This window comes from Hirundo rustica, chromosome 13 (genome assembly GCF_015227805.2).
Source record: "Hirundo rustica isolate bHirRus1 chromosome 13, bHirRus1.pri.v3, whole genome shotgun sequence".
Lineage (NCBI taxonomy): Eukaryota > Metazoa > Chordata > Aves > Passeriformes > Hirundinidae > Hirundo > Hirundo rustica.
Genome location: NC_053462.1, coordinates 7,043,381 through 7,064,267, shown reverse-complemented (window position 1 = coordinate 7,064,267; position 20,887 = coordinate 7,043,381). Strand labels below are relative to the sequence as shown.

At 35.8% G+C, this 20,887-nt stretch overlaps 1 protein-coding gene across 7 annotated transcripts in view; it reads right to left on the bottom strand.

The window, feature by feature from the left end:
• Positions 1–3,470: 3,470 nt before the first annotated feature.
• Positions 3,471–20,887, bottom strand: part of ZNF280D (zinc finger protein 280D) — a 46,633-nt gene continuing 29,216 nt past the window's right edge. For 3 of the 7 annotated variants that reach the window (XM_040077462.2, XM_040077466.2, XM_040077463.2), the window contains 4 exons: positions 20,213–20,275; positions 19,548–19,666; positions 19,335–19,371; positions 3,472–6,087 (listed from right to left, as the gene is read on the bottom strand). In XM_040077462.2, the coding sequence (XP_039933396.1) occupies positions 5,457–6,087; positions 19,335–19,371; positions 19,548–19,666; positions 20,213–20,275 (850 nt within the window). In that variant the 3' untranslated portion in view covers positions 3,472–5,456. Of the gene's footprint in view, positions 6,088–10,660; positions 10,677–11,146; positions 11,264–16,907; positions 17,006–19,334; positions 19,372–19,547; positions 19,667–20,212; positions 20,276–20,887 lie in introns of those variants that run through there. The other 4 variants (XR_005703020.2, XM_040077469.1, XM_040077464.2 and 1 more) reach the window with 4 other exon arrangements.

The following is a 20,887-nucleotide window of genomic DNA, read 5'->3' as shown; positions in this document are numbered from 1 at the left end:
GTGACCAAGAACTTCTCATAACAGTGCAAATATATGTGAGGTCTCTCAAACAATACTATTTTTTTTGATGGAAAGAGCCAACACATTTGTAAGGACTGTGTAAATACACTAAATAAAGAATACTTTAATATAAACCACAAATTATGTGAGAGGACAACAGATATATTTTTATTACTGCCAAAATATGAAGAGCAATTAAGCGGTAATAATATGTTAAAACCTTCCAAGATAGCTGAGTAGCTCACCTAGTCACAAAGTGTGCTTGGATTAGTAAAATGCTCTAATTCAAGTATAATGGCAATTTTAGAACGATCTGTTTAGGCAACTTTATGCTCAAAGCAACCTAAGGATTGCTGCTGAACTCTCGTTTTTAACATGATAAAAACAAAATCCTCTTTGTGTTTTATTACTCTGCTCAGGTACATCAGGGAAAATAAAATCAAGTTATGTGTTCATTATAGCTGCACATAATTGTGTATGTGTACACAAAGAAAAGTAATAGGAATGCAGAACGGTCCAGTGCAGCTAAGGCTTCACCTGACTTCCTACACTACCACCATTTATCTGTCAAGTTCAGTGTTTCTAAAGTTCTTCTTTAAGGCTGGATGATTCCTAATTAGTCAAAGTACTGGGATTCATTCTGACTGCCTCTAGTCTGTCTCACTTATATGGTATCAAACAAATACACTGGATTTCATTAAATAATCTAGGAAATTTTATGTGCCTTCAACTTGTTAGCCCCAAGAAATAGTGAAGTCTCTCCTCACGAGAGGCTGTAAGGAACAGACCCGCAGGTGATTTTCCTTTAGTCAAAAGTAATAACTCTTAATTACACTATTTGTGAGCAAAACATATCAAAGCAACATTTTCAAGGCTACCACGCTGTCAGTATGAGACAACTTCCTTCATAAAGAAACCACTTTATTCACAAAAATTTTCAGAGAAAATAGCTCTTTTGACTTAAATGCTTAACATGGAGACTTTAGTGAACTAAAGTATGAAATGCAGTTTATTTACATTACATTCATAACATCAGGAATCTAGCAGTACTGCTTAAAAATGGAGAATTGCTTGCTGAAAGGCTACTGGTTTAATCATGGACTTCATCTTATTTTGGCCTGATTACAACCCACACATGTAATTTGAGCAGTCAATTTCCTTAATATGAAGATAAACTTGCCCAAACGTAAATGCAGATCCAGATACAACATCACAGTTATCTTTCTGGTTGTCAGAAAAAACTCAGCCTCTCTGATACAATGGTTTAAGAGGAAAAAGCCCCTCAACAAACCCAGCACATTTTTATGCCAATAAACACATCAGCTTTATAGCACCTTGAAGGCACAACTACATTCACTTCCCTCAAAGTATTCCACAGATAAACATTTTCCACTTCTTTGTTTTCTTTAATCTGGTGCAAAAAGGAAATATCAACTTTACGAGGTTAATTTGGGTCAATGAAATGACTGAATACAAAATTTTAATTAGTTGTCTTAGAGCTACAACAGCGACCCAAAACTCAAAGGAACTCTCTGCAGAGTGTCTGTAAACTAAGATGAAATACCAGTCAACATACTTTCTCTTTTAGCACAGAATTAATGGGGAAGATTAGAGTCAAAATCCTGCATAAAAACAATGTTCAAAGGAGGTAATGCGCCATCTTTCACTCAGGGACTGAGAGCTGTCCTTGTGAACTACATTAAAACTGGAATAAACGCTTTCTTAAAAGCAAAAATCATTCAATGCAATCATAAAACATACTTACCTTCTTTATTAAGGGCATATGAAGCATACATCAAAATATACAGGATGCAACTAGACAAAGTAAATTCACAAGCCACAAAAACCAACATTATTAATGAAAATAAGAACAGCTATGTATAAATTTGCCCTGCACAAAAAATTCCAAGTGGTCTGTAACAAAATTCTGCTGTGACAGCTTATGGTCACAGTCATTAGTGGAGTACTTGTGTATCTAACAGTATTTAAAAAATGACTGCTTTCTGCATGCCAGCATATAAATGACAATGCTTAATGCCTGCAGAAAAGCTTTAAGATCTTTTACTTAAGGTTTTGCAGAATACAAGCACTACTCAAGATTCTTTACCCTGACCTTTCGTTTCTGACTCCTTCCAGAAGTAGCACAACAGGAATGAGATTTAACATGTATCGCTCAAGGTTGCTCTCTGTCTCTCTGGCCAAGGAAAAGAAAAGCAGAAAAACTTTTATTATAAAAACTTTCTTGTTTAAAATACATCACCCAATACATAGAATGCAGTATCTGCTACAATTGCATTTTTTTTGCTGTCTTTACTCAGCCATTCCATTTAGGAAAATGTGAACCACAGGTCAACCAAAGCTTCTCTCCTAAGGTGCTCAAGGCCAACAGACACTGAGTGCACTTGAGGAAGATCCAAGTGACTGAACGTTCACTGATCATCATGGTGACTGCAGCTTTCTATTAAATGTCAATAATGTAGACACCATACACACAGCACACCACTTCCTTAAAAATAAGCATTCTATAAACAAGCTGCAGTGATTATTCAAGCAAATAAAATAAAGCTCTTGAGATAAGGGGAAAAGGTGATTCTACTATGGACATCAAGAATTGACTGGCTTTTGGTAAGGTAATGAAAAGAGAGGGTGAAATGTCTTCTCTAGGATAAAAAGAGAGGTGACACAGTGTAAGAACTACTGAAGGCTAGATGGAAAATCAACTTTTAAATGACTCAGAAGCAACAAATTGAATCATGTGCAGTTATGTTAAATTAACTGAAAACACATTAATGAAACTTGATCCTCCAGAGCAGTTTCCACCAAAAGTATCATTTTAACTTCTCTTCTTTGGGAAACCCCCCCAAATAACAAGATAGAAATTAATCTTTGTACTTGTGCAGTTTCCTACAGTGTTTATGAGCAAATCTATTACTTCATATAGGAAAAATAGTAATGAGTTTTAGTTTTCCTCCTTCACAAAAACACCATGCCAGTGTTTTCATGATCTACCTTCCCTGCCTATGAAAAGCTATCTGATGCTCTTGCTAAAGCAATTGAGTTTTTCACCTCTTCTTTCAGAAGGACTGGAAGGTATTTGAATGGTTTGTACCTAACATTATTTTTTGCATGAACATTGCCAGCATCGTTTGAAACAAATGACACTTTAAATAATAAGCATCTGAGATAATATGGATATAATTCTGCCAAATATGCTGGATTTTGAATTCTGTTTTCCACCTTTTCTCAGCACTGTGTGGCCAAATCCTTCCAAATTCTTATTAAAATGGAAAATGTTTTAAAAAATTAATTGCATAATAAAAGACATATATGAAGACATTTCAAGTATTGCAACTGGTTCCAGTTGAACGTCACCTTTTCTAACACCACATATCAAAGCATCATTCAAAATAAATAATTTGCATGGAAAGTCACCAGCCAGATTCAAAATACTACAGATTTCCCTGGGTTTCAACACCCATGCGTTCAGGAACTCCCTTGGTAACACACACATCCAGTTTTGTAGTTGATAAACTGCTTTAAACTCCATATAATAAAGCATTGCAATGAGTAACCTTCCACATGTAAAAGCATGGACACATCAGGCTGGTTAACCAAACCACTATTTAATGATTTCACTAAAATCTTTTAAAAAAACAAAAGAATAATGCAACTTATTCTTGTCAGCTTTTTCACGTGTTGTGGTATTTGAAGTTCTTCAAGTGGCCGATCTCAAAGAGCTGGGAGTACAGAAACTGTTCCACTTCTCTTTTGTAAAAGTCTTCGAAACATGCATGGATGACAATGAAGCTGCAGTCCAAAATTTAAACCATACATCTCTCTAGAGCTTGAAGGAATTTTTGTGGCAGTTGAGATCTGGTTTATTTAGAGGTTCCAGTAGTAAGCTGGATGGTCTCTAGATTTTAAAACTGTTAGACTCACTTAGCAGCTGAGCTCAGTGAACTGAAGAGGACAGAGGAAACTTCAGTTGCAGGCTGATGGGCCAGAAAAATATCTGTACAGTCTGGAAAGGTTAGCACATCATATCACAATACACAGGTACAAAAAAAGTGTTTATGCATAGGCACTTGCTCATTTAATTCTAAAATAAAACAAACAACCCAAAAACTAACAAAAATCCCCAATGAAACAGAGGTCTCAAATTCACAATACTGAAGTTACTTATTTTTTCGGAACGGTCTCTAAATCTTTTTAAGAACTGGGAGAAGGCTATGCCCAAAATTCAAGCTGAGCATAAAATTATACACCAAGACAAATTTTTGTTGCAAATATTTACTCAAAAAGTAATAATTTACAGCAGCGCTTTTACAGCTGTTCAAAACATTTAACATTCATTAAAAACAAAACTGTAACTCAAAAGCACATTCTGAATGTTTCAAATGGAGCAATGAAATCAAAAGAGCAAGCTACTGTTAATCATATGCAATCCTAAATCTAGCTAGCTAGAAGACAAAAATAACCCCCAAAACCAAACCGAAACCAGCAGCCATCTTTCTGTACATAACTTAGACTACAAAATGTCCTGAAATTGAACTATACAATTCTACTTTATATGCCCTTGTGTCCTATTCTTAAGTTAGCCAGTAGCAGCTGCAAAATGGCAGAATGCATGCCAGGTGGTGCTTCCAGTTTGGAGTTTTCCTTATTTTTGCTTAAAACCATTTTTACATTAAAACATACTTTGGTGTGACTTACAGACCATTCCTATGGGTCTACAGCTAAAGATAATTAAACCAATGGTAAAAGCCTAACAGCTACAGTACTTTCAGCATTATGTCCTACCTTATGTTCGGTATTTCTGCACAGCCTGCACAGTGAAAACCCCACAAATATATATTTTTATCGTAATAATTTCACTTTCACTGAAAGTTTATTAAGGTAAGTTTACAGCCTGGTAGGATTACACCTGTACAGAGGTGCACAAGTTTATATACTTCTGTTTACGTGCTTGTACAGACAGGAATGTGACACCAAGTCCCGAGGTTTATATTTACCTAATCTATCAGCAGACCAATAACCTTCATTACAAGTGTGCTCCATATCAGCATCAGAAGTGAACTCATACTCAATCCCCAGTTCAATCATATTCACCTAAAGAATTTAGAAAAATATTTTCTGGGCGAACAAATCACCTTATCCTAGGCTAGTTAACTATAAAAAAATTAGAATTTATACCTCTTTTCAAGTATCAATCTAATAATATATCACATCCAAGAGACAGGAAGATATATTTTAACATGTTACCTTTTTGAAGCTTAATGAATTCAGTCATACATACACATACAAGTTTCTTTCATATGCAAACTTCCCTTCGGTGTCTCTTTCTCTTCTCCTCCCTTTTAAAATTTTTAGGTTTTAGCATCCATGAGCACACTCATCAGGAATGGTCCATGGCGTTCTTACCATAGTTTAAAACAAATAATAAAATTAACACAATTTCAGCTCACTTCATTTTCATCTGTCTTGTTTGCAGCTGTTTCCATCCTGCTGGGATTGCTTTCTCTAGAAGTCTCATCCGTTTGCTCAGCGAGCTGTCCTGCTTTCTTGGACGAAGGCGCGACGTTACCTTTTTGGAGAATTTCAGTAGCTTCATGTTCCAGCACTTCTGATGGAGTCAAAGGCTCCAAGTGAATACTGCCTTGTTCACTTATGTCCGAGCTCACGGATTCGGGTTCATCCCTCTTCCTCAGGAACTGCTCAAAGCTGACATCTTCACCCAACGTCAGCTTCAGGTCCCTGACGTTCTTTGCTGCCAGCGCCGTTTCCTCCAAGGTACGCGCCTCAGTCTGCTCACTCCCAACAGCGTCTGAACTTTGGCACGTTTTCATCTCGCCCTCATCATGAATACATTTTTGTTTCTCAGCTACTAACTGGTTGTTATTAGCTGAATCACAGGATGCTCTTTTCTCATGCGGAGAGTTCTTTGAGCTGTTGCCAGGGAATTCCAAACTAGGAACATTTTCTGTATTGGACAGTGATGAGTCTTCACTCTTTTCAACAGATGTAACCTTTTTAGTTTGATTTCTGCTGCATTCTTTTGTTTCTTCTGAAGAGTCATGCTCTTGTTTGCTGAAAAAAACCAAACCACGTTATTTTTAGATATGATTTTTATAATTTTATGTTATAAAGGAAATAAAGCAATGGCTGGCTATACTCTGCAAAGTGACACTCAGAGGGGTATTAAAGAGTTCCTCTTTGCAATTTGTCACGAGGCTTCATAGCAAAAAAGGCAGAATTTAATTAACAGCTGCATTTTTCTTATGTATTTACAAACTCAGCTTTGTATTTAGTAGTCAATTAATACTCTACCTAGCACTTCAGCTCCAGAAAGGAAGGTTGCCTTTGTGTGACACATGGAATTTCCCAAAATAACACCTGTAACTCCTCTACCTGCACAGCCTCTTTGACAGAGATGCAGATAAAATTGCTTTATACCTTTATACCACCAACTGACTCTGCAATACTCATGAGCCTAAAGCTAACAGCTGGAAACCTAATTTAAATGCAAAATTTATTTGAGCAATCACAATCTGGATTCACTGAAAAAGTGAACCTGTGAGGATGCATTTGCAGTCACCTTCCAGAGTAAAACTGTGTTTATAAGGAGGAAATGCAGAAAGTTCAAATTTTCCTATAAAGATTAAGTCTGGTAAAAGTTTAGTACAATTTTTAATCAATCCAAAGTTTTTCAGAATGATAAGCAGATTGAATTACCTAAAATGATGATGGTAACAGACAAAAGAAAGTTTGGGGGAAAGGAAGGGAAAAGCTGGAAGAACAATAATTTATCTGATTTCAGATATAAAATCAGAAAATGAAATTAGGAGCAAATTCTCCCAAATGAACTTTTAAAATTTAAACTGAAAGCAACAATCGGAACAGTAACATGCAGAATAAAGCTGAGAAACACAATATCACCAAATACCTCATTAATCAAAATAAGTTTTTATTTTAATTCTTCAAGTGCTTTTAAAAAGTGACTTTAAACAATTTTTAGCTAAAGACATTCAAATTCTGTAAGCAACACACAGTTCAGAACTTTTCAAATGAAGAACCAATTCCTTGCTACTATGTTTTCTCATTTTTTCAAGCTGAAAACCTACATATGTTCTGCTCATCCTTTAAATTTAGTTTAAAGGAATTTAAAACAATTCCAGTAATTCACTTATATGATAAATGATATTGAGTTCTACGGAAAATGGTTATTCTGGAAAAGGAGCTACAAGCATTCAGAAATCTGTTTTCAAGTTTCACTTTTATTTAAATAAATATTAAATAAATATTCAAGAATATTCCATTCCTACTTCTACTCTAGGTCAGAGGATTAATTTGACCAGGAATAAGAGAGAGACTGTTGGGATATTGGTGAAATTTTGGTGGTCACTGGAGTAGTCATAGGAATCTTTTCATCCTGTTACACTGACTTTTCATTTATTATAAAGAATGAACTCAAGAGATAGGCCAACCCCTCTACCAAATTACAATCTGTATTTGCTACTTTTGTCAAACAAATGTTAGGGTTTGGGTTTCTTTCTCATTTAGTGGAGTAGCTAAAGAGTAAATGACATTCTCAAATACACAATTTATCTATCCAAGCTCTTCTCTCAAACATCTAGAAAGAAAAGGGCAAAACACAGTGGAGGGAAAGGTCAAGTCTAAGTTCCAGTACAAAAGCCAACACTCAGAAGCACCCATCAGCTGCAGCTGACATAACTGGTTTGTCATAACTGTTCCTGATTTCCTCATCTATTCCAGAAAAACACTTCAGTTATACTGAGCCCTATAAACACTAGTTCAATATTTAGCATTGTTTTCATATGAAAATCGAGTCATGAAACAGTGCATACACATGACTTTAGCTGCTACTTCTCAACAAGCAGCTTGAGGGCAAGATGTAGCTGCAGAGCTAACAGGCACAGTATTGTGCTTCACGTGGGAAGTTTTGAACACAGATATGCGAGAACCAAAGCAAAATAGGTTTTAAATAAAGTGATGACTAATAACTAATTATCCCACAAAGAGCAGGGTTTCCACACTGAAAAACCCCAAAGGATTACATACATACGTACACGCACAGAGACAAGATTCACATCAAGAAACTCCTCAAAGGACAACTATGCCCTCAACATATAAAACAAATTGATCACAATCTTCTTCACCTTCTATTAACCAAAATCCCAGCTTCATCCACTCAGCCCCTTTTCCTCACCCATTTTTAGCAAAGCATAGAAAGGGAGGAACAAGTAGTAGGGGAAGAAATATATACACACATATTGTTGTGCAACAATCACATCACTAAAACAATTATCCACAAATAACAGTGATCTTTCAGATTGCTAAGCACAACAATAAGTTCCTTTAGATACAGCAGTTCTCCAAAGAAATAATTTGCCTCCGCAATCAACTACAGATGAACCAGCAGACCCTAGCAAATGTGATAATCTAGCATACCACACTATAAGAAAAATCATACAGTATTTCAAGAATTCATCTGTTAGTATGTCAGTAGTGGAAGAAGAAAAGCCTTCTATCCAGTATTAGCAACTAAAAGTACTCTTAGAACTCTGTGTGCAAGTAGGACTGGTTACAGAAACTAAAAATTCAGCCATCAAAACCACAAGAGAACACAAGAATGTTAACAGCTGCATTATACAGAAAAGAGGATGTCAGTGAACACTTGGAATGCAAAACCTGACTTCTGTTTCATGAAGCCAGTGAATCCAGGTTCATGATCTGACCACCAAGTATGGGATATATGAATGACCCGGCTGCCACAGAGCCTATCTGAAATCAGGGCTTACAAAGACCACTTCAAGGGAGCAGCACAAGCCAGAGCTCTGAATGTGAGACATGAGTCTACCAAGTACAAACACGCCCACCTCAGGATACAGAAGCTTAAATATTAAAGAAATTTAGTTTTCTTTTTTCCTCATTGTACAGAAAATGCAAGATTTTGGTGCCAAGCGAGGCAGAGGAAAGCTAGGCTCTTATCACTTGATGTTTCAAAATCCTGCTAGCTCAAGCTGTTTTGCTGCATTATTTAGAGTATTTTAGTATTTTATATTGGTTATTTCATATTAGGATTTTAAAAATAATTCAAGGAAAAAATCTACAGCAAGAAAGAAAAAAACACAACCCTCTAAAACAAGTGACATTTACCCATTTGCATAGTAGTTGCAGAGTGTGTGCAAACACTCCCTTCAGGGTGTGGAAAAGGATTCTCAAAGTAACAAAACTTGTATTACAGCTGCAATTACATGACCAGTTTGGTGTGATCCATTTCTTATCATTCCCACACAACTAGTTTGGTTTACAAGCAGTATTGGGCCATGCAAACTACATTTCTGTTTTGAGGAAAATGAACTGGAAGCTCTGATCCACAAGTGCTCCAACCCCTAATGGAGCTGAGTCCAAACCAACACAGGATGTTCCATGCAGCTCTGCATGTGTGCACTCTGTCCAGGGAACAGGAGTCTGGTCTAAAATAACACCTCTGAACCTCAATGCAGTGAAAAGATGCAGCATTTTCAGTGTCAACCGCTTTGATCTCCTGATCTGCTCCTAGGGCACTAAGTACTTGATAATATCAACACTAACTACCTTGGGTTAATAACTGAGTAAAGTGTGAGCACTGAGAATCTCCAGTGCTAGAGCTACAAGACTCCAAATGTCTGTCTTAAGGCCTATGAAGCAGCATCAAAGTCTTCATCAGAAAGCACAGATAGATTTATATATTAAAATTATTTTTGTCTACTTAGACACAAGGGTAGGAAAAAGTAGTACATCATATTCAACTAGAACTACAGTGACCATTTAGTAATCTGTAGCCTAGAGTCTGAGATGACTTCTAATACCTGAACCGTTTAGTCTCAACTTTTTTTTTTTTTTTTTTTTTTTTTTTTTTTTTTTTTTTTTTTTTTTTTTTTTTGAGGCACTATAAATCTCTACATAACAAATAATCACAAGTTTCACCTAAGTTTTTAAAGGTTAAATTTGCACCAACAGTTTTGAAAGATCACTAACTGGGATAATATATTTCAGGCTGTTGAATCTAGAGTAATACGAAGTTTAAGTCTACTCACAATATGTGCCAATAAAAGGTGTAAAATTTCAGTTCTATCCCCAGACTGACTTAAGTGCAGAGCTGTAATTATTAGTTACCTAACAATTTCACATATTTGCTCTGCTAAGAATTTGGTTGAGTATGCTTTCCATAAATGACACAGGTTTTTAAGACCTAAAGAAACAAACAAGAATTAACAATTTATACTGCATTTTAAAATAGTTTCCCAATTGCCCCAGTTAACTAACAGACAATACAATAAAAGTTTATTTTAACTATCTGGTCAATTTATTTAATATCGTATAAATTTTGACAAACTTGCCATTTAAGCATTACTTCCAATATGTTTTGACACTTGGAACATAAATTCTCCATGTCTTACTGAGAAAGCACCTTACAATTGCCACTGAAAATTTACTATAATAGGAAACGTTACAAAAACACCACTTAAACATTTTTTGTCCGGTTACCTGAAAAATAACACAGCATGTGTTATTTTATGTACCTGATTTCAAGATGCAGCTGATCACTGTATTTACCTTTCAAAAGTTGGTGTTTCTGTTTTTCTTTCAGATAAACTAGGTCTTGAAATGTTCTGTAATAATTAATGATATTTCTTTTATTTTACATTCATGAGCAGCTGATGACAATACAAAGTTGCAGAAATATTTTCACACTGATATTCCCATGAATCTATTATGGAGCAAAGATCTCAGTAAAGATGTCTTTTCCAAATGTAAGGGCTGCAGTGTGGGGTTTGGGTTTTGATAGGTTTTTATTTGGGTTTAGACAGAGGATGTTGCAATTTTTGTTTTACTTTTTAAATGAATGCCGGTATTATGAAACACAATTATGTGGAGAAAAAAAAGAAAATTTGATATCTTCTATAATGCTGAAAAACAATATGGGGGAAAAAATAAAAACTAAGAGAAAACACACCTGAAGTGGTGATGGAATCTATAGAAAAGGTGTGATTGTGTAAGAGAATCTTTCTTAACATTTCTGAATGAAAATGAATGGTCCTCTTATTTCTACAAACCCAGTGCCTCTGTTAAAGAAACTCACCAGACCCTTTGCATTTTGGAAAGCTGACAAGCGGCGTTACAAGACAAATGTCTCCTAGGTCTGAGGACTTCTCCCACTCTCCTACCATCTGGGATTTCTGTAACAAGACTGTACTTTCTGAAGGGCATAAAAAAGATAACTTCTTACAAAAAAAACCCCATAACAAACTGTAAAATCAGAATCCAAAGATGATATTTCTGAAAAAAACTTTAATATGTACTGTGAAATCACTTAGATTCTGATAGGCCTCTGAAAATTACAGTTCAGACTCAATATTAATCCAGATCCAGTTACCAATTTCCAGGTTCTCAGAATATGAAAATACACATGGAGACCAAACCATTCCTTCATGGGAGGCTGGCATTCAACTCAGCCAAAGGGACTGACCATAAACTCCAAAGCGCACATCTCTGGAGCGCTGCCCCAGCAAAGGGAGCCCTGACACAGCCCAGCCTCCTGCAGAGAGACACAGAGCTGCATTCTTACACTGTGCAGATCCTCTGAGCTCCATGGCCAGTAATTTAGGTGTAATTCAGAAAGAATGGTCTTGGATCTTCACACTGGATACAGAGTTCAGAGATACTCTTAGACTGTGTGAAGAAAAGACAAGACATTACCCCCAGCTTAGCTTCTTTCTCTCTAATGGAGATTTCAGTGTGGGTAACTAAATAAGACTCAATGTTTTAAAATACATGTATGTATTTTAAATACATAAAATACAATGTATAGTCAAAAGAGGGATAAGGATGAAGATACTTAGAGTTAGAATACAATTTGGTAATCTGAAACCAATTTTTAAAGTTCATACTTATGCTGAGCTTAAATATACTTCACTTCAGAATTCTGAAGTGTTTCACTGGGTGTACAGAAATTATAAGAAACTTGTTTCATGTAAGCTTTTCCAGTTATCTTGCCACAGGAAAACCAGGAACCAACAGTCTTAAGATAGTGAACATTACTTTTATTCTAATTCTACTTGAAGAATAATCTCACCAGAAAGGCCTTTTAAACCATTACTGGAGTATTTCAAGGTCTGAAATGCTAAATTAAGTGCATAAAGCTACTTGTCAGAAACATTCCACAATATAAGCTCAGCTTTCTTTCATTTGTCTACCACAACCCAAATACCCAGAACAGAGCTGTAGCTTACTTTAGGACAACGGTAAAACATTGCAGCTGACCTCCAACTACTATCTGGAGAGGATGCTCCCTGCAAAATACCTTTACAGGCACAGTCCATACATTAGGTAAGCTATAAATTATTTAAATGTATTGACTTTTAAAAATCACATTAATTAAACAGCTTATCACAACATCACCAATATTGATTTTTTGTGTTTCTATACGAAAATGTTATCGCAGAGATAGCGAGAAGTATCTCCTACAAACTTGTTAAGTCATCAGTTCTAACGAAATCTAACCTTTCAAAGGTTTCTTACAGAAAAAAAGAAAAACCAAACAAGTCCCTCAAAACTGCTTATGCCTATATCTTCTTTGTTGATGCTGCATTAAAGGCAAGTTTAATCTGCTGAAGTATGGTTCTGCCTCTATTATATTTAGATAATGTTATTAATCATAAATTAAATTATTCACAACCTCAGCAAGTCTTAATGGTTGTCTACAGGGTACAAAATACTTGACACAAAAAACAGCTTTCCCACTTAAATTTTATGAAAACTGTATACTAATATTAGACTGATCAACCACATGTATTTTCCTAAATCCAAAAGAGCAGTCTAAACCCAGACCTTTTAAAGAATTTAAGCACATAGTTTCAGCACACCATGAATACCTTCTAACATTAATGTTCTAGCAGCTAACCAGCATCTTAAACTGTAGCATAAAGTATCCCATATTATTTATTACATCTTAATTTGCAACAATAGATGGTAAAAATATCTACAAAAAGGGACTGGTTTCAGTAGTACCGTAAAAAAGCTCTTCTAATTAACAGAGAAATAATCAGGATAAATTAAATGAGAACACTTTTTTTTGGGTCAGGACTTTAAATACTCTGAAGTATTTAATCATGAGTAGCCACATGATGATTCAACATCAAGTATTTAGCTTTACTGCTTTAATGATTTCAATGCAAGAACTTATTTAAGTTGGTAATAGCCATTTGTCATAAAACAGTCACTCCTATTAGACTCACGAACTTTCACACAAATAGATCAGATATCGCATATCCAAGGACAAAACATACTGGTCTTCTTGTCTCATTAAAGTTTTGCCACCAAATTAAATGTGTGTGAATTGGATCCAATACCTATAGATTATTTTAAATCCATTATAAATGCTATTTTACATGATCAAATTGGAGAGATTTATGTGTTCATGTTTCATAGCTTATAGAGTAGATTCTAACTAGCTCATTTATGTTGGCTTGGAAATGAGCAGTTTGTAACATTTTGTTGTAACCACATATTTGTAATTACGGTTTACCTTGGAGTCATGACCTATACTTCTCAACCTTAATTTTGTTTAGGAATAGTTTTAGAAAGCAGTTCCTTCTAATTTCTAATTGGCAGAAGTTGCATGAATAGACACTAAACCATAGAAAATTATCACCTTGTGATACTACAACACTTTTTTGATACAAGAAATCTTAAATCCCATAGGTCTCAAACATCAACAAAGGCAACACTTTCTTACAAAGGCAATCTGTGAAATCACAGTGCTTCTGGAAACAACATTATGAAAGTAAAACAAAGATCGTGACCACCTCCAGTAAGTACAGCCTGCTGGTCCAACAGTTTGGAGCAACTCGGAAAGCTTTCTAGAACTCTCCAAAGATTCTTCACTCCACATGAACTTCTAGTTAAGAACAATGAAAAAATGCCCTTTAAAACGTCAATCCTTTTTTTAAAAAAATGCCCATAAGAAAGGAGCAGCTAAGCACAAAATTTCACCTTGAGATAGTCAATAGAATGGATCAGCCATAAAACCAAAGAGACTCAGAGTAAAAGTCAAGAAAGAACATTATTTCTGACACCTTGAAGTCTACGTTCAGTTTGATCTGAAAATTTATTTGACAGATGAAGAGACACCTCGGACTAATGGAAGAGATCTGGAGTCAGTAACTAAAGCTAGACTCTAAAATGCAGTTAAGCGCAAATAGGAGTATTCTCATTTCTGAAATTCAATCTCATTGCTTGCCCTCCTCTCACACAATAAAGTTGTATATAATTGCACACACACACAGAGCTCAAATCACGAGCCACCATCTTCCCAGCAATCTCTCATGTTTTCTTATAAACATGAGCTCACTGGGTAAGCAGAACAAACTCAGCTGGAATATTTTGCCAAACATTTCTTTTTTGTCCACACCCAACTAAAAGTAACCTTTTCTGGGATGACTGTAGCTTCAAGAATTTCTAGAAATCAACTTTAAGCGGCTCAAGGTATCTTCCAGACACTCAACTGAATCATACCCAGCATTAAAAAAATATACATCTATTTACACCCAAAAGAATGGAAAGGTCATTTGGTTTGGGATTTTTAGGTGTTTGCCTTTTTTTTTTTTAATGAATCAAACCTTCTAGCAGAGATTCCCAATTCTGACAGATGTAACTTTAAATGCTACACAGTTAGATTTACCGGAATAACAAAAAAACCCATTTACTTTGTTTGTACAAGTTTCTAAACAAAGGTAAGACATAACTGACTAATCAAGCAGGGCACTGAATGTCCTAAAATTAAAAAAAGAGATAGATTAAGGTGCATACAAATGAAATCTTAATTCTTTGAGATTCTTCTTATGAAATCTTAATTTATAAGCTAAACTGGTTACATCATGCATATGCCTGCTCTGCCCTCGCAGATATGGACCAATATGTTGAATTATTCATGTAAACTGTTGGGACCATAAGAGAGATATAATACTAAGACAGGTATATTTGAATGATTTAGAAGTGCTTTTATGAGTTTTCCACATGAGTAACTTTTCCAAGACCATCACACAAATGGAAACAGGATGTCACAAGGCTAATTGATCCCACATAAACCATTTCCACAAATCTCTCACATCTGTAAGTACCCTGTAAGTGTTTAAAATGCAAGTTTGAAACTTAAATTTCTGTAGCAAAGCTGCAAAAGAACCAAAGGATAATACTCCAAGTAAGATTCAAAAGATGTAGAATTCATAAAACTTCAAATCCAAGTGCGCATCTAGTGTCACTTCTGGGAAATTCTTAGAGAATGTTTCTGAAAACGAATGTGAAACCACTACAGCCACAAAAACCTGCAATCACGCTCCATTCTTCTTCTTGGCAGAAACCTGAATGAAAGTGAAACACGAATTCAACTTCCTCTGAAATGAACAGCATGTTCACAATGAAAACACAAACCCACTATGCTTTTTTGAATGCTGCTGTGTCAAAACAAAATTAAGTCCTGCAAGAAAACCCTGTAGTAGGTAAGTGATGCTTGAAGTTGAACAGCAGCATTCAAGATGGAACACAGCTTCTGTCAGAAGGAAAAAAAGTAGCAAAAAGAGCAAGACTTTAGAGTATTGAGTAAGTGTGCAGATGCTCAACCACAAAGTACACAGAAGAGACAATGGATGACAGGATCCTTGCCATTATTAGCAATACTACAACAGCTGCAGAAGCTCACTATCACCAGACCTGGGACTGAGCACTAGAAGTCAAGAGGGAAAAAAAACCCATCAAAATTAATTTATCTGAAAGAATTTGATTATTCAGAAAAAGGAAGTCCTGCAAATCAGGAACAGCTTGCATTCACCAAAACTGAACTCTTACAACTCAGAAGTTGCATCAGTGACTGACCCTGAAGTGAGGTAAGCTTTATCTATTATGCTGCTTGCAGGCTAGGAAATGAGAGATTCAACCAGAACACATCCACTGTAAACAGGAGGCTGAGTTTGGAGGAACATTAGATATTCATCATGGCAAATGTAAAGGTCATTGCATAACCTAATGGATAAACTTGCCACAGATAATCTACAACTGCAGATGAAATCAGAAGCAGTAAAATCAAAAGCAGCAAATGTCCCAACAGCTTGAGCAGAGCATCCTTGAAGATGAGAGATGATACCAAAAGAACAAGGTGTGAATGAATTGGCTGTAGCTGCTCCACCCTCAGAATCAAGGCTCAATAAATGTATGTACTTCCATTACATGCTTTCCTCCTCTCACAGTATTTTGGGGCAAAAAGAAGCTTAGCTACCAGAGATCAAAGCAGCTAATAAATTCTTTTGGTAAAGACTCAGTTTATGTAGTGACATGCAACAGAAGACATTAAAAGCATATTTTGCCACTATATACCATAAAGTCACTGGCAGAAAAAAAATGTAACTTACTTGAATATTAAATACATCAGGACTTGTAGTGAACACCCAAAAAGAAGGACAAAGCGTTTTAGTTTCAGAAGGTGGGATCAAGTTCAGAACAAAAAGGGCTTTGACATCAGCCCATATACATCACCATTTACTCACTACCCTAGCTTGAGATGACACTGCTAGACTGCAGCAGAGAAGAAACGCTGCACAGGAGCAGCAAAGAAACACTGCATCATGTATGTGAAACTCCTGGTAAGCCTCTCTTCAACGGAGTACAGCCCCCAAAAAGCTGCCAATCAATGCTGCAAAGCAGAGAACATTATCAAAAAGGGCCTTTGACTACAATATTGAGAGAAAAGACCAGACCTGCTGTCTAAAAGATGTAAGAAGAGAATACCACAGCTTCAATGCCTGAAGGAAAAGGAAAAGGTCTGGTCAGATCCTTGTTTGCTTACATACCAAAATAATCCCAAGCTGGACTGGGTTCAATTTTCTGGTCCACAATGATGTATCAGTGAGCCAAGGCAGTATAGGATACCTGCTCACTTTCAACTGCCCTGCAACAAAAATGTCTGCTGTCAGTTCATTTAAAAATATGTTAATGGTTGTGCAAAGCAGAGAGTTGAGCAATTAGAAGAGTACTTGCATAGTTATTAAATCTTACTTCCTCAGCACAAGGTGGATCACCAAATAAACAAGGAGACTTAAACAGAGTAAAAATTTCAAAACCAAATTCTGCTGGAACATCCCCAGCTGGGTTATCTGTATTACTAATGGCAGGATTCTGGTCCAAAGACAGGCTCTGTAACAGTGCACAGAGTTCATGGAACATGTCTGATCATTAGCAATAAAGATGAGTTTTAAAACACATACAGACACTCCAATATATAACAAAAGATATCAAAAGACACCATCTGAGAGATGCAAGAGAAGATCCAAAAGTGTTCAAGACTGTAATTGAGTCACTGTTTCCAATGATGAAGTGTTTCTGAAGAGCCCCATAAATGAGTCATTGAATTATAGGTCAAAGAATTGGAAGAAATATTGAGAGATCATTGAGAAACTATACAGCAGAAGTTATGAATATTGTCTGCAAGTTCCTCTTCTTCCAAAGCAACCAAAGAGTACCACTAAGAATCAGCCCACAAAAAGATGAATATTCTAGTTTGTGCTCTGTACAGCAAATTATGAATTAAAATATCTGCTACACAGGTGTGCTTATACTCTTGAGTTTAGCAATGATATATTCTTGTCCAAAGTATCAGAGAACTAGTATATGGAACAGGACAAGATTTACTGAAATTAATGAAGTCTATGAGCCTGACAGTTTCAAAAAACACCATTGTGAATTTTGTGTCACTTCATGCGTACCAGTAACTCATTTTGTCAGCATCAGAACTCTCAAAAATAATGGCTAGCTGCATCTGTCCTACTCTAACATCAGAAACAAACCTGCATATACTCTTGACTTCACTTCAAATCATTTTAGTGCTCACCCCATCTGCTTCTAGGTAATATATATATGTATCTCCATATAGCCAACATTCTTAGGTATTTCCATGTCTCTGTAATGTACTTAAGACAGCAAGATCCCTTTGCAGTACTGACAACAGCCTGCCACAGCTGTTTTAGTGTATAAACTGGACATCTTCAGCCACCATTCAATACCTCTATAACCTTTCCTTCCATACACTTCAGCAAGTATCAATTCCCAACACCTAATGTCAGCTCCAAATACAAAAGCTAAAGTTTCCACAAGTATCATACCTCAACACTTTATTTTGTCATTGTCTGAGTTTCACTGAAAGCTAAACTACTAGAGGACCCCCTCTTACTAGCCACTTTATGGAAACTAAGAAAGAAAATACTTAATAAATATTAAATAATCTGTTTGGGATATCTCCACAACTCAGTGAAAATCTAATTTAGGCTTAGAGCCCTAAGAACTTATCACTCTGTTGGAAGAGCTCTAACCATGCATGAGAGCATCTAAACTCCTTTTAGGATCCTGCTAAAGGTTAGATGGACTCTCTCAGGGTTAAACCATTTTCTTCTATCTTTTAAAATATTTCTTTGCTGTCCACTTGACATTTTTGATTCTGCGTTCTGAAATGGTATGAACACAAATGTTTGATTTAACTGACACACCTCTAAACCTTGAAGTAAGGTTTAGAGCCTGCGAAAGCAGGCTCATAAACAACACTGTAAAGCCTCAGAAACTGTCCCAGGATAATCAGGGAGGGTTTGGCATGTTTGATTCTTCTGAGGTTTTAAAAAAAACCAAACTAACAGAGTCTGAAATGCAATCTCCATAACACTGCTGGGTTCTTTTTCAAATCCTTAACAAATCCTCATTAATACATACTAATTCCTCTTTATTCTGAAAGTCAGAATAAAAAAGCTGATACAAAACAGTATGCCTTTGACATATGAAGAACAGTTTTTAAAATAAATCCTAGATTTTGAAAATATTAAGACTCAATTTGTCCTACTTCAGTAAAGAACATTCCTTTTTATATTCATATTAGATAAAGAACATAAACCACTAATTTGATAAAGCAAGTATTAAGTAGAAGTAACAATCTCATTGTATATAGACAGGCCAGAATTGAGAAGTTCCAACATTGTACTAATTATTTATGTCTCTCCAAACTGAACAAAAGCCTGATTTTGTTTTAGCTGCAATAAGTAATCATTTTATCTCTTCATTCTTGTAGTTGTGGACTTGGTAAGATGAAAAAGCACCAGTACAGTAAAGGCCTGTGTGCATCCATACATTTCAAATTCTATGGAATTCAAAAGAAACCCAAGTTCAACGCGCAAATTTTGGCCATCTATCACTAAATTAATAGAAAAAAAACCATTAAGCAGTAAAATAAAACTTACTGAGACACTTGTGCAGCAGTTGCATTATCTGTGAAAACTGAAAATAAAAACAAAGGATTTAATTAAGAGTCTTTTAAAACATGGCAATACAGAAGTACTCTGTTAAATGCAAGTACAGAAATAATGCAACTCAAAACAGGACTGTGATAACACAGGAGACATCCACATATAAGTATTTACATACTGTATTAGAAAGACACCACATGTACTCACCTTTCTCTACGATAACTTGACAAGTGTGAGTATGGTTCTCACTCAGGTGTGTGGCCATGTTATCCAAGCCAGAAACATCAGCCAGGAAATCACAGTTAAGACAAACCACAGTCACACCTCTAGGAAATAAAAATCGAAAGGAAAGTATAATTACAACATGATCATGGAAACACCTCTCTTAACTTAGAGCAACTGAACAGACTATTAAAAAAAAAAAATCAACTTCAGATGAGATGATTCACAAAAACATAATCTTACTTTTTTCTACTGCACCTAGTATCAGGAAATTCCCATCAATGAGCAGGGCATCTCCATGCTGGATATAGTACAAAGAACATGACTTTAGACAGAAATTTATCTGTAGAGCATGAGTTTCTGTTTGGATGGTTGGTTTTTTTTTTTCCCTGACCCCCCTCCCCATTTTGCACCTTATGAATAATCAAAAAATAATAATAAAAAAATTTAAAACTCCTCAGAATTAAGTTCATAAATGTGAAAAAATAAGTATTTGTCACTGACCAGAACACTGCTATTGGAAAAGCTAATGGTTTTATTTCTCTGCTCTAAATTGTGGAAATTCCAGATGTTATAATTTCAACTAAGTTATCAATTCAACAACAGAAAGTAAAAACATAATGATCTGTAACTGAAAGAAGCTGAATTACCGTAGCTTTTCTGAATGCTTCTTAAAGATCCAAAATCTTTTACTTGGACGAGCACTGTGAAAACTAAATATATGAAAACATTACCACTTAGACTGGTTTTCTTGAATATATTACTTCACATAACCCTTTCACTAGTCACAGTACTGCCATTTGCTTATGACAAAACATGAAAACAGAAGCCTAAGTTACTGAACCCATTATTCTTAAACATTAAATTACTTAAAGCTTACAACCTTGTGAATCTCAGCTCTAGTTTAAAACATTGGCTCACTTGTAAATGAGTTTGGGAGGTGAAAAGCTTAACTTTACTGGCACAGTCCTGCAAAAACATACTTTTATTGCTCCCATCAGCAGTTCAGCTTTTGAAGAACCACGGCTGTAGCTGCAGAGTGCACCACAAAAGAGCTAAAACTTGGCTGAACTTGTGTTTCCTAAGGACATGGTTTTCAACAAGAAAAGAGATTTTCAGATAGCCTGTAAGTTGTCTCTTACGCAGGTTAAGTATGTGCCAGCACTGCTCTCTGCCATGGAACAACGAGGAGGCAGCTGAGTACAGGGGCTGCTGCTCCATAAACACCCTCCCTCTAACAGTCTTCCTCCTCACCATCACTTTTTCCTTACACTCACCAAAGAGGTGATGAGAGGTGCTGCAAAGGATCAGAGTAGGAGATGCAT